Source organism: Magallana gigas, chromosome 5 (assembly GCF_963853765.1).
Source record: "Magallana gigas chromosome 5, xbMagGiga1.1, whole genome shotgun sequence".
Taxonomy (NCBI): domain Eukaryota; kingdom Metazoa; phylum Mollusca; class Bivalvia; order Ostreida; family Ostreidae; genus Magallana; species Magallana gigas.
This window is the reverse complement of record NC_088857.1, coordinates 6,522,135-6,534,247: the sequence shown is the minus strand read 5'-3', so window position 1 is coordinate 6,534,247 and position 12,113 is coordinate 6,522,135. Positions and strand designations below refer to the sequence as shown.

The window sequence follows — 12,113 nt, the reverse complement described above, 5'->3', positions numbered from 1 at the left end:
ATGTAAAAGCCCCAGTGGGTTTTGAACTCACGATCCACTTGCTAACACTTCCTATTGTGTGACCGTCACAATATGAAGGTATTCCATGCATGCCGCTGAAAGGGGCATGGTTACGATTTTAGTCGAGATTTATTTTTCAGTTTTTTAATGTTTACAAAGAAATGTATTATTAGAGCATTGTAAACAATGGAAATAGAAAAATACAATTTGATCAAAATCGTGACCATGCACCTTTAAAGAAATATAACTGATTGGATTAAAAACACATTTACCAGTTTAAGATTAGGCATTCTTCTCACTTTTAAATTTTGAACCGCTAATGATTCACAGGAAGGTCATAGTCCTTGGTAATGCAAACTAAAACTGGGAGACACAGCTATATGCAGCTTAACATCATCGAATAACTTTTCAATTTGCATTTTATTTGAACCTAACTAAAAGCAAGTAGATTTATTATTATTTATATTTTATTCATTTTATTATTATTATTATTTATTTTCTATAAGGTTAGTTGATGATTTATCTCATATCGATACTATGAGTTAAGTATTTCATTTGAAATGATCTATTTTTTTTATAAACGTAACATAAAAGATAAATAACGATGTTGCCAATTTTTTCAACTGTGAAAACATCCCATCGAGTTTATTTAAAACATTGTGATTCAGTTGTTTTTAAACATACATATCTTCCGTGGCTTAATTGGTCATGTATAATATTTCGTTATTTAAGCCATGCCATTATGATTCAATATTATGTTAAATATCAGTTTTATTCAAACATGTACATGTATACAAACAAAGAGGGTTGTTATTGAATGGGATACTTGGTCAATCATTTAAAGCAATCGTGGATCGGATAGGGATTTTTTTATGTATTTATGTATTTATCCTGAAAAAATGCTATGTTAAATGTATCGGGTTGAGATTTGACTGTCATTTTATCTTTTATTTCAAAGTAAGTACTAATTAATGATATTCATCTTAAACGAAAGTACAGAAAAAGGCGAAATGCGTAAGTTTCAAAACACCCGCTAAGGCTACATGATATTGATGTGACTACCAGCTTCTTACCCTCATTTCTCTCTCTCTCTCTCTCTCTCTCTCTCTCTCTCTCTCTCTCTCATTCAGTGACCTATTCTGACAGCGTATCTTTAACTCATAAACTCCTTCACTCTGCTACAAACCGACTTTAAATGTATTTGAATATATTCTTAATGTGCGATACATTATGACACAAACTAGTTGTCGTAATTTTAGAAAAGCGATATCCACCAGCCAATATTTACAACAGTGTTTGTTTTTGTATGTGAAAGATCAATTGAAGATGACTTGATATCAGTAAGTATGGACATTTCTCTCTCGATTTTGTCTGGTGCTTACCAGGGGCTCATCATAAAGCATGCAAAGATTTTGACTTTAAGTAGGGTCATAAGTAAGACTTAGGCGGAATCCTAGGACCTACATAACATAAAGCAAACTTAGCAATGTCTTTACTAAGTCATGCTTATATTAATAAATGAAAAAAAGAATTTTTTATTTCTTATATCGAATTTGAATGTATTGGTAAAAAATTTATTGTCTTGGGTTAATACATTGTATCTAGTTTATTTATAGATACAAACATTTGATATCTTTTATATTAGATAGGGGTAGAAGTAAATGTACAGACACAAAACTCAAGGTGGCATAAGTATATATATGTACCTAAGTTATGTGATTAATACAGTGTATTCAAATGCTGAATTGCAACAATATTAACAATGAAACTTCTGAATGTGTGTAAACAAAACTTGAGATAAAAGTAAGTCACCTCTACCGACCGCCTTAGTTTTGGGTAAATTGTCCTAGCTAAGCACTCTTCTATTAACGGCCTTAAGTCTACGAATGTACAAAAGTCCTACTTATCACTGTCTTAGACTTATGTATCCTTTATGTTGCGAGCCCCTGGTCGTGAGGCATTTATCATAGACAAGAATTATATGTCATTAGTTTAATAATTAATATGAATGAGATGGTCATTTTCAACATAACGTTCTATTTTAGACAATGGAGGGAAACAGGGGATTCCGGGGTAGAGGGGGTAGAGGAGGGCGTAGACCATGGCGGGGGAGACCAAAGTCACAAACCAGATCCACAGATAACATGGCGGCTTCAGGTACTTCTCAGGAGCAAGCTGAAGACGAGGGAAACCAAGGACGTCATTCAATTCCAATATATGACTCCTCGGAGTTTGAGGATAATAATTCTGGCTCGCGAGGAAGGGGGAATAGAAGAAGGCCAAACTACAGGGGAAGGGGATCAGGAGAAAGAGGACACACATCCCAACGGAGACCAAGATCTGCATCCATCCAAGACAGGGGTGATAGGCAAGGCAACGGACGAGGCAATTACAGAGGTCAGCGCTCTAGCAGTAGTTGCAGAAATGAAGGACACATGAGAGTCATGGGGTACAGACGACTGGAGGAGCTTTACAAGGAAGATGATCCTGATGCTGTACTTCTTCAGTTGGTCACAGGCAGGAATGGATTTGAAAAGTTATTAGATACACAGCTGCAAGGCGAGTGGATGTTCTTTCTTATACCCATTTTAGCAAAAGCATATAAATCCACAAAAGACCAAAATTGCAACGAATTAACTAAGATATTGAGTGCAAAACAACTAATTCCAATCCACCTCATACCCTTTTTGGATAAACTTGAATTTGATATTATTTCGTTTACTGATGACCAAAAGACGGGAGACTTGTTATGGAATCTGTGTCAACTAACCCTGTGTTTATTTCAAAATATGCAAAACAGCATTCCATTTTTAGCCCCATTTCTGGACAAATTGGAAAAACTGGCTAATGATAAATACAACTCTATCTGTATTTCGTATTGTCCGAAAATATTTACCGAACTTAAAGATCTTCAGGAGGCAAAAACTGAAATTCACAAGAACTATATCAAGAACTTACACAAAGAGGAAAGACCGAAGAGACGCCCTGAACCAGAGAATAAGGAGCCACCAGACGATTTCCACGATCTTTCCGTACTTCCGACCTTGCAAGACCTACAATTTAATCAGAAACCATTCCTGCGAGTTAACAGAACAAAAGGGGGATATAATGACTTACAACAATACTTGGATATTCAGTTTCGTCTTTTGAGAGAAGATTACTTGCATCCTTTGAGAGAAGGTATTTTAGACTATCGAAGAGAACTTGAAGAGGCAAAGAGGGTAGGACGAAAACGACAAACAGACATACGAATGTATGAGAATGTCGAAATACTTCGTCCTCTGTGCTCAAAACAAGGAGTCAGGCACGTCATCAGATTTGACAATACAAAATTCGCAACTATGCGATGGGAGTCGTCAAGGAGACTATTGTATGGATCATTGCTTTGTTTATCATCAGATGGTTTCCAAACAATGCTGTTTGCCACAGTAACTGAACGAAAGGTAGCGGATTTACAGAACGGTATATTGGAGGTACAGTTTACGGAAGACGCTCACTCTTTTAATTTATCAGCAAACCAGTTATATGTGATGGCTGAAACAACAGCATACTTTGAAGCCTACAGATACATTTTGCAAGGACTTCAAGAAGTTGGAAATGATATGCCGTTACAATCCTCAATTGTTCATTGCAAACCCAACGAAAAACCTCCTAGGTATCTAATTCAAGCTGGATCTGTTATGCCATATGACTTCTGCCCCCTTTTACAAATGGACAAAAAACCAAGAGAATTTAAATGCCCCGTTCTTAATACTAGAAAGTGGCCTTCAGCTAAACAACTTGGAATGGATGACTCACAACATAAGGCTTTACAGATGGCTATAACCAAAGAAATCGCAATAATACAGGGACCTCCTGGTACTGGTAAGACATATGTTGGACTCAAAATTGTACAACTTCTTCTGCACAACAAGGAAATGTGGACAGAAAATAGAAAAATGGATCCCATATTAGTAGTTTGTTACACCAATCATGCCTTAGATCAATTTCTCGTCGGAATCTCTGAGTACTCAGAGAAATTAGTGAGGATCGGTGGGAGGTGTAAAACAGAAGAGTTAGAGGAATATTCCTTGCAAAATTACCGAATTAAAGCCCGTGGAGACAAATCGATTTCAAGAACTATCCACGAGAAAAAAAGTGAATGCCGCATGAACATGGCAAGCTGCAGTGATAAAATAGAGCGGGTTAGCGAAAAATTAAAATGCGCAAAACAAGGAATTCTTCGTCTAAATGAACTATCCCAATTTATGGATGATGTGCATGTTAACAGCTTCAAACTTGATTCAGGGAGTGAAAGTCAGCGTGCCAGTATTGATGAGTGGCTCGGATTTGATGTTAATATGATGGAAAATGCTCACGAAAGTGATGAAGATAAACATAAAAATATGCTGATGATTGAATGGGAAAACGAACTATCTAACGGATCAAAGGTTGAAAGAATGAAACAAGACGAAGCTTACCTTGTCAAACATCCATGGCAGCTCAAGTTGCACGAGAGAGGGGCTCTATACAAGTGTCTTCTTAAAGAGTTTCAGGATTTCCTCGGTAATCAAATTACTTTATTGAAAAATGACGCTATCAGAACTAGAAAAGCAAAATCGTCAAAAAGCCCCAAACCACAGGAAGAGATTAATAGCTACTTAAATTTGCTTACGAATTCTGAAAAATATATTGTAGAAGTAAAGTATCTTATAGACTTCATGCCAAAATATTTTAAGCGAATACCAAAGATGATACAAGAGGAAGGGAGCATCATTGACTGGTTGTGTTTAGATGGCTCACCAGAAAACTGCAAGCGAATAGCTGAAGTGTTGCTTGAGGAATACTTGGATGCAAAAGAAGAGGCTGAATATGAAAACGAAGAAAGAAGACTCGAAGAAGAAGATATTGAAGACGATGATGAATTGAAATTTTTTTCTGGATATAGCCAAAATAATGAAAAAGATGAAACATCTTCAAAGAATTTAAGTGATGCGTCTTTTGCAATACTTTACAGTAAAGTTGACAGGTCACAAGACACAAATGGGTGGGCTGTTCAGATAAGTCGAAGCAAACTCCGAAAAAATTTGAAGAAAATTATAGACAGTAATGATATCATGAGCACATCAGAGGTAGCAAAAGTGAATGATGTATGGAAACTGAAACCCTTTGCACGTCAAAGACTGTATCGTTATTGGCTGAGTTGTTATATCACCTATATGAAAGGGTCCATACAAGAAGCAGAAAAACAATACGACGATCTCTGTAAAGGATATAGAGAGGTTTTAGATGCAGAAGATGTGGAGATAATGCGGGGAGCAGATGTGATAGGAATGACAACAACTGGTGCTGCAAAATATCGAAATATCTTACAGTCAATAAGGCCAAAGATAATCATTGTCGAAGAAGCTGCAGAGGTTCTTGAGTCTCATATTGTCACAACGATAAATTCAAACTGCCAGCATCTTATACTCATTGGCGATCACAAACAATTACGACCAACACCAACTGTTTACTTTCTTGCCAAGAAGTATAACCTTGACTTATCATTGTTCGAGAGAATGGTTAACAATGATCTAAACTACGTGACGCTTGGAATACAACATAGAATGCGGCCAGAAATATCCATTTTGATGAGGTATGAACATCTCTATCCGGACCTCAATGACCATGAGGACGTCAAAGTCTATGAGCATGTAAAGGGTGTTACATCAGATGTGTACTTCTTAAATCACAGTGAACCAGAAACGGATAATAGAGAGACAAAGAGTAAGTCCAATATTCACGAGGCAAAATTCGTCAAACGGCTGTGCAGGTATTTTCTTCAGCAAGACTATGAGAGAGGTCAGATTACCATTCTCACTGCCTACACTGGGCAAATACTTGCTCTAAAAAAAGAGATGCCGAAAAACGAATTCGAAGGAGTCCGCATTACGTCAATCGATAATTTTCAAGGAGAAGAAAATGACATCATTATCCTTTCACTTGTTCGAAGTAATAGCATGGGAATTACTGGGTTCCTAAAAATAGATAACAGAATTTGTGTTGCCTTGTCAAGAGCTCGCAAAGGACTATTTGTTATAGGAAATTTTGAACTTCTTTGTTCCGAGAGCGAATTATGGAGGTATGTTGTAAATTTAATGAAAGATAGAAATAGTTTTGGAAAAAGCTTGATTCTACAATGTGGAAATCATCCAGGAAATAGTGCAGAAGTAAGCCGAGATTCCGACTTTGATCAAGTGTCAAATGGTGGTTGTTATCTGCCTTGTAATTTTATTCTCAATTGCTCTCACAAGTGTGGACAAATTTGCCATGTTTCAGACCCTAAACACGAACTATACAAGTGTTTACAGCCATGTCTGAAAAAATGTGACAATGGACATTTCTGCCAACGAAAATGTTTTCAGGATTGTGAAGCTTGTAAGGTTAAAGTTAAAAAGACCATACCATCGTGCGGACACGTCGAAAATGTTCCATGCTCTGTCAATGAAGATCAATGGTCTTGTAAAGCACCATGTAACACAATTCTTCCATGTATTCACATCTGCAAAGGAGCTTGTGGAAACTGCAGGACGCAAAACACCCATGCGCAGTGTTTAGAACCTTGCAAAAAGCGACTGTCTTGCGGACACATTATTGATGCGAAATGTTCCGATGATGAAAAAAGTCTAATCTGCAAGTCACCATGTAATAGTAAGCTTGAATGCGGACATTTGTGCACTGGAACTTGTAACGCATGTCAGCAAGGTCGCTTGCACATTCCATGCCAATCTAAGAGCGATGGAAAACGTCTGTCCTGTGGGCATATTATCGATGCTATATGTTCTGCAGATGAAGAAAATCTCGTCTGCATGAAACCATGTGGTGGTAAGCTGGAATGCGGACATGTTTGTAGTGGAAGTTGTAATGATTGTCAACAAGGTCGCTTACACATTCCCTGTCAATCTAAGTGCAATCGAAAACTTATCTGTGGTCACAGATGCTTAGCCCTCTGTGTCAAAGGTTGTCCTCCTTGTGACCAAAAATGTCAAACTGAGTGTGAGCATAGAAAATGCAAGACAAAATGCAGTGATCCTTGTGAGAATTGTAAGAGTCCTTGTTCTCGGCGCTGTATTCATCAGGCATGTGAAAAAAGTTGTAGTGAAAAGTGTATTAAATTACCCTGCTCTCGAAACTGCGCTAAAACACTTTCATGCAGTCATTCCTGCCTAGGTATTTGTGGCGAAAATTGTCCACTGATGTGTACAGATTGTCACTTGTTAACATTTCAGGATTCGTCATGCGAAATAAACGATGGTGTTCGTTTAGTCACACTTAACGATTGTAATCATACTTTTAGCGTTGATTCTCTGGACAGACACATGTTTAATAAGAGTTCATCAGTTGCATTGACATTGCCACAATGCCCAACATGTTTTGCTCATATAAACAAAAGTGTGAGATATAAACATGTTATTGAAGAAATTAGAAACGATATGGAAATCATAAAAAGGAGAATAAACGATGAAAACACTTCGTCTCTGAAAAACAAACTTAAATATGTTAAAGAAAAGGTGACGATGTTGAAGGGAAAAGACCCAGAAGCTGTGGGTTTAATCATTAAACAACTCAACGAGGACAAGGCAAAGGTCAATGAAAGAGTCGAATTTGCACATGCACAGGTGATCATTTTGGAAATAATTTACAAAATATATCAAAGTATTTTACTATCTGTTATTGAAGATACCAAAGAGGAAAAACAGATAGGGTTGCAGTTGACAAGAATTCGTCAATGGTTATTCAAATGTCATCGGGCTATAACCAAGAAGAAAACGAAGACACTGCAACTCCAAACTAGATATTGCTTCTCTAGGCAGGAGCTCTCTGAGGTACGTCTCGAGTTATTGAGACTGGCATACCTGGTTCAATTTCTAAAGTTCACCGAATCTAGTGGAATAAAATGCACAACAGAAGTTCAAGAACTGTTTAAAAAGTCTCCATTTTTAGAAGCAAAATGTACGCGTATCCGATCGTCGGCAAGAGTTTATGGAATTGGATTTGATGAAGGACTTTTTAATGACTTGGTCAGCCCTGATGTATTACAACACTATAGAATATGGCAATATGGGACTTGGTTTAAATGTAGAAGTGGTAAGTAGGTTAAACAATATACTCTAATTCTCGTATTTTATATCTTAGTATTTTAATTTCGGCGATATTTATAATCTAGTGATAACTCGCAGGATAAACATTACACAAAATGAGTGCATTTGATTGTTTTTGTTAGAGTAATATATTCTTAGTGATTAAAAACAGATTTGGTATAAAAGTTGTTATTCTTTTATAGGCCACATTTCGAATACAGACCAGGACCAAACCAAGTGTCCCTCCTGTGATATAGTCATTGGTATGAAGGTATGTCATGAAGTTATTCCTCCCAAACTGATTGTGTCGGTGCCAAAGCCAGACGATCGGAAAAAGAAAGCAGCGGGTTCGCTTGATGATATAATTCAGAAACAAATGGAAATGATGAAAAGAATGCAAACTGTTGAAAAAAAGATAAGTGAATCAAATCCTCAATCAGATTCTACTTTAAAGAGTCTCCCCGAAAGAAATATTTCTAAAAAGGTAACTGAAAGTTCGCACAAAGAGAACATTGATGTTAGTTTGTTGCCTAAAACAGAAAATAAAGCAAGTGGCATCCTTTCTTGGCAAAAGGTTTCACAAAATCAAGAATGCAGAAAACCCGACACTGACTATTCTTTGGTTTCTAATGATTCAGAGTATCCTACTGAAGTTAAAAAATGGGCTGTACACAGCAATAGAATTTCAACAGATGGGAACATCCCTATGGAAAACAAGCAAACTTCATTAAAAAGTTTTCAACAAGCTTCTCTGGCCGAGGCTCTGAGCAGTCCAGAAATGAAGTATGTTCAGCAAAAGACTGACTCTACTACACGAAAAATTCAAAACGAGATCCCCAATCCTACATACGTTTCAGGCTATAAGTCTGCTTCATCCGGCGGTGATCAAGAATTGACCAAAAAGGTTTATGGTACGAAGGAATTATTAAGTTTTAAAGAAAATCAAGGTGCAGGGTTTGTAGAAAGAAAATTGCGGGAGAGACACGAAGAGGATATGGATGTTGATTACGCTGATGTGAGTGTTCGGCAGGCTTTAGGGGGAGCACGCACTTATACCAAAAGCAGCAAGTCTGTTTATACCAAAAGCAGCAAGTCTGTACGTAGCCCTATTGATTTAGACATACAGTATGACGACCTTGCTAAGGAGAGGGGAGCCCAAGTCGCAGTTATCAAGTCTGAAGGAAAAGAAAACCAACGAAAGGAACCGGAGATTGAAAAGCCTTCAAAACCAGATGTATACCAACCAGATGTATACCAACCAAGGGGTCTACGGAGACGTGAATGTCCTAAAGGTTTGATACTTTTATAAAACTACATTATAATCAAATATATCACGTAGTTTCCGAATTTTTTTTAGACTCACATGTTTATTGAAGTCCTAAAAATAAACTTTAAATAACATTCGAATGATGAAAATTATTTCATCATTTTAAAAAATGCGTTGAGCCAACTGTAATTAATAAATGTTCGCTAATATTGAAAATATCAAATCCATGCGTGTTTATTACTGGTAAAGTTGTATCTCGCTTATCGTTTATAATGCAAGTATATATTGATATATTTTAAGCATCAAATTTAATCAAGAAAAAAAACGATGTGACAAATTCATATTGTAGGTCATATGCTGTTTAGGGATGATGAAAAGTGCCGATGGTGTGATCCATTTCGAGATAGTCCTGTCTAAAACAGTTCTGCAAACGAGACAGGCCCATGTGAAGTATCAAGGCAAAATACTTTGCATTGCATTACATATTTACCTTTATTCGCGATTTAATTTAAAATTATTCTTAAGAGTTAAAACATTCCATTAAGTTCTTTGTTATGTGTTGTTTATATTTTATTGCATACATTTTTAATAGAAATCTGAATCTTAGATGTATGGCAAAAAATTGGTAAGGGGATGTTAGCGCTAATTGCCTTATTTTTTGGTTGAATCATAAAATGTTTATGTTAAGAAAAATAAGACGTCATGCTATGTAGTTATTTAAAGAAATATGAACTATCAGTTCCTTAGCAATGGTTATAGGGATTAACTTGTCTTTTTTAAATAAAACACAACCTACAAGTTGCAAGTGAAATAACGACGAAGTTAAAAACCAGAACTGTCATTCAAAGTACGTGTACATTTGTGATGATTTTGCATTAAATACATGTAAAACTGTATAATCAGTTATTCATAGGAAAGAGTAGCTTTGAAAAACTAAATGATACAAGATTAAAATTAAAGCTAACTAGTACACAAACCTTTGGTTTATAGCCATTCTATAAACCTTTTGGTCAGAGATAGAGATAGAGGGGGTGATGGGCGGCTAAAGAGAGTGAAAGCAATAATTTGTAAAATTAATATTTAAATAAACTCTCATGTATTACATTCCCACTCAATATTGAAATACATATCATTTATTCTGAAGCAAAAGAGCCTATATTATATCCAAATGCGTAAGCTAGTTAAGAAGGGGACAGGAAGAAATCACAAATTAAATGAAATAATTATATGTATGAGTAAGTGAGAACAAAACATGATTAATTGGGGAGGGATGGGGTGAACAAGTGGCAAGTTAGTATGTATGAAAAGTATTGATTTGAAAAAAAAATTGTTGAATTAAGAAATTAATAAATGAAAAATGAAAATAACAAACTATCAACCATCTCAAAAATCCATTAATTTATTTTTAAATAAATTTAGACATGATATCGTATCTCAAATAGCTGTTGTGCAATTGTGCGATGTAACCAATGGGCGCCTATAGTAAAATAATTTTTTATGTAAATTCCTGTATGGTTCAGCTAGAGTAGAGGAAATTTTTCAGAAATTTATTAAACCAATTGTTTAAAGAAATTTTCTACTAGATTTTTAATGAGACAATTTCGAATTACGAAAATATATTTTATTGGTATTTAACTATTGATTCAGAAATGAAATGAAATGATTTGTAACCGATCTTATATATAGTGTTTTAATTTATCGTTTAATATAATTCTAGCATCATCCAAGACTTTTTCAGACAATTTAATCCAATATTCAATTTTTTGTGCTTTAAATAAATATGCGCTATGCACGTATCATCGGGCGGGGTAACTTTTTAAACAACATTTTTTTTCTTATATCTATTATAGACAAAAAAATACAAATTAAATGGCCTCTCATTTCCTGTGTGGTCCCTCCACTCGCTACGATGATTCCTGCCTATGCAGATTTGTGGGATGACTGTAGATGCACATATTTTACTAGCATATGATTTTCTTTTTATTATCAATATTTTTAATTTCTTTCAGTTTAAAAAAACAAATCTCAAGTTCAAATAATGTATATAAAGAAGGGTTGATCCGAAAGTGTTGCCAAGTGATAAAATCGTGAAAAATCGGCGTAAAGTGAAAATTTTTCCTGTTTTGAGATACCATTTCGATGCAGATTTGAAAACTTTAATGCAGAAGAATGATTATTACTTAGCTCCACGGTCCATCAATCCGAATTTCTCATGGAGCTGCACTGCGTCTGCTATAGTTACATAGTGTGATATTATATAAATAGTGCCTGTTTGGGAGGGTAACAGTTGATTGACACCCCGAGAAAACCATTGTTAACCGACGCGAAGCGGAGGTTGACAAGGGTTTTCGAGGGGTGTCGATTTCAACTGCTATCCTCCCAAACAGGCACTATTTATTTTATTATACTGAATGTCAATTTTAAAGAAAACTTAAATGCTTTTCTATAGGAATGACTTGAATTCTACTGCGAACCGTACGCGCATCATTTACGCGCATGTAACAATTCGTTATGTTACCCGTTGCTAAGTGTGTTGCTAACGCTGAGGGTAATAGAACGGATTATTAACTGCGTCTAAACCAATCAGATTCTAGTATTTAACATGAAATTATAATAAAACGTTTTGATCAACTCTTGTATCGTTGAATATCACTTGGAAGTAAATGTTTAAATTAAAGTGAATAAAACTGTTATCGTTGATTGTCAAATATGTCACCGTATAAAATAAACACTTGAAGTGTGCA

General features: G+C 35.7%; 1 protein-coding gene across 1 annotated transcript; it reads left to right on the top strand.

The window, feature by feature from the left end:
• The first annotated feature begins 1,198 nt into the window (after positions 1 to 1,198).
• LOC105342016 (NFX1-type zinc finger-containing protein 1) lies at positions 1,199 to 12,113 on the top strand. Its single transcript, XM_066083828.1, has 4 exons — positions 1,199 to 1,340; positions 2,046 to 8,109; positions 8,306 to 9,394; positions 9,719 to 12,113. Exons 2-4 carry the CDS (start codon positions 2,049 to 2,051, stop codon positions 9,784 to 9,786), a joined length of 7,218 nt encoding a protein of 2,405 aa, XP_065939900.1. The 5' UTR covers positions 1,199 to 1,340; positions 2,046 to 2,048; the 3' UTR covers positions 9,787 to 12,113.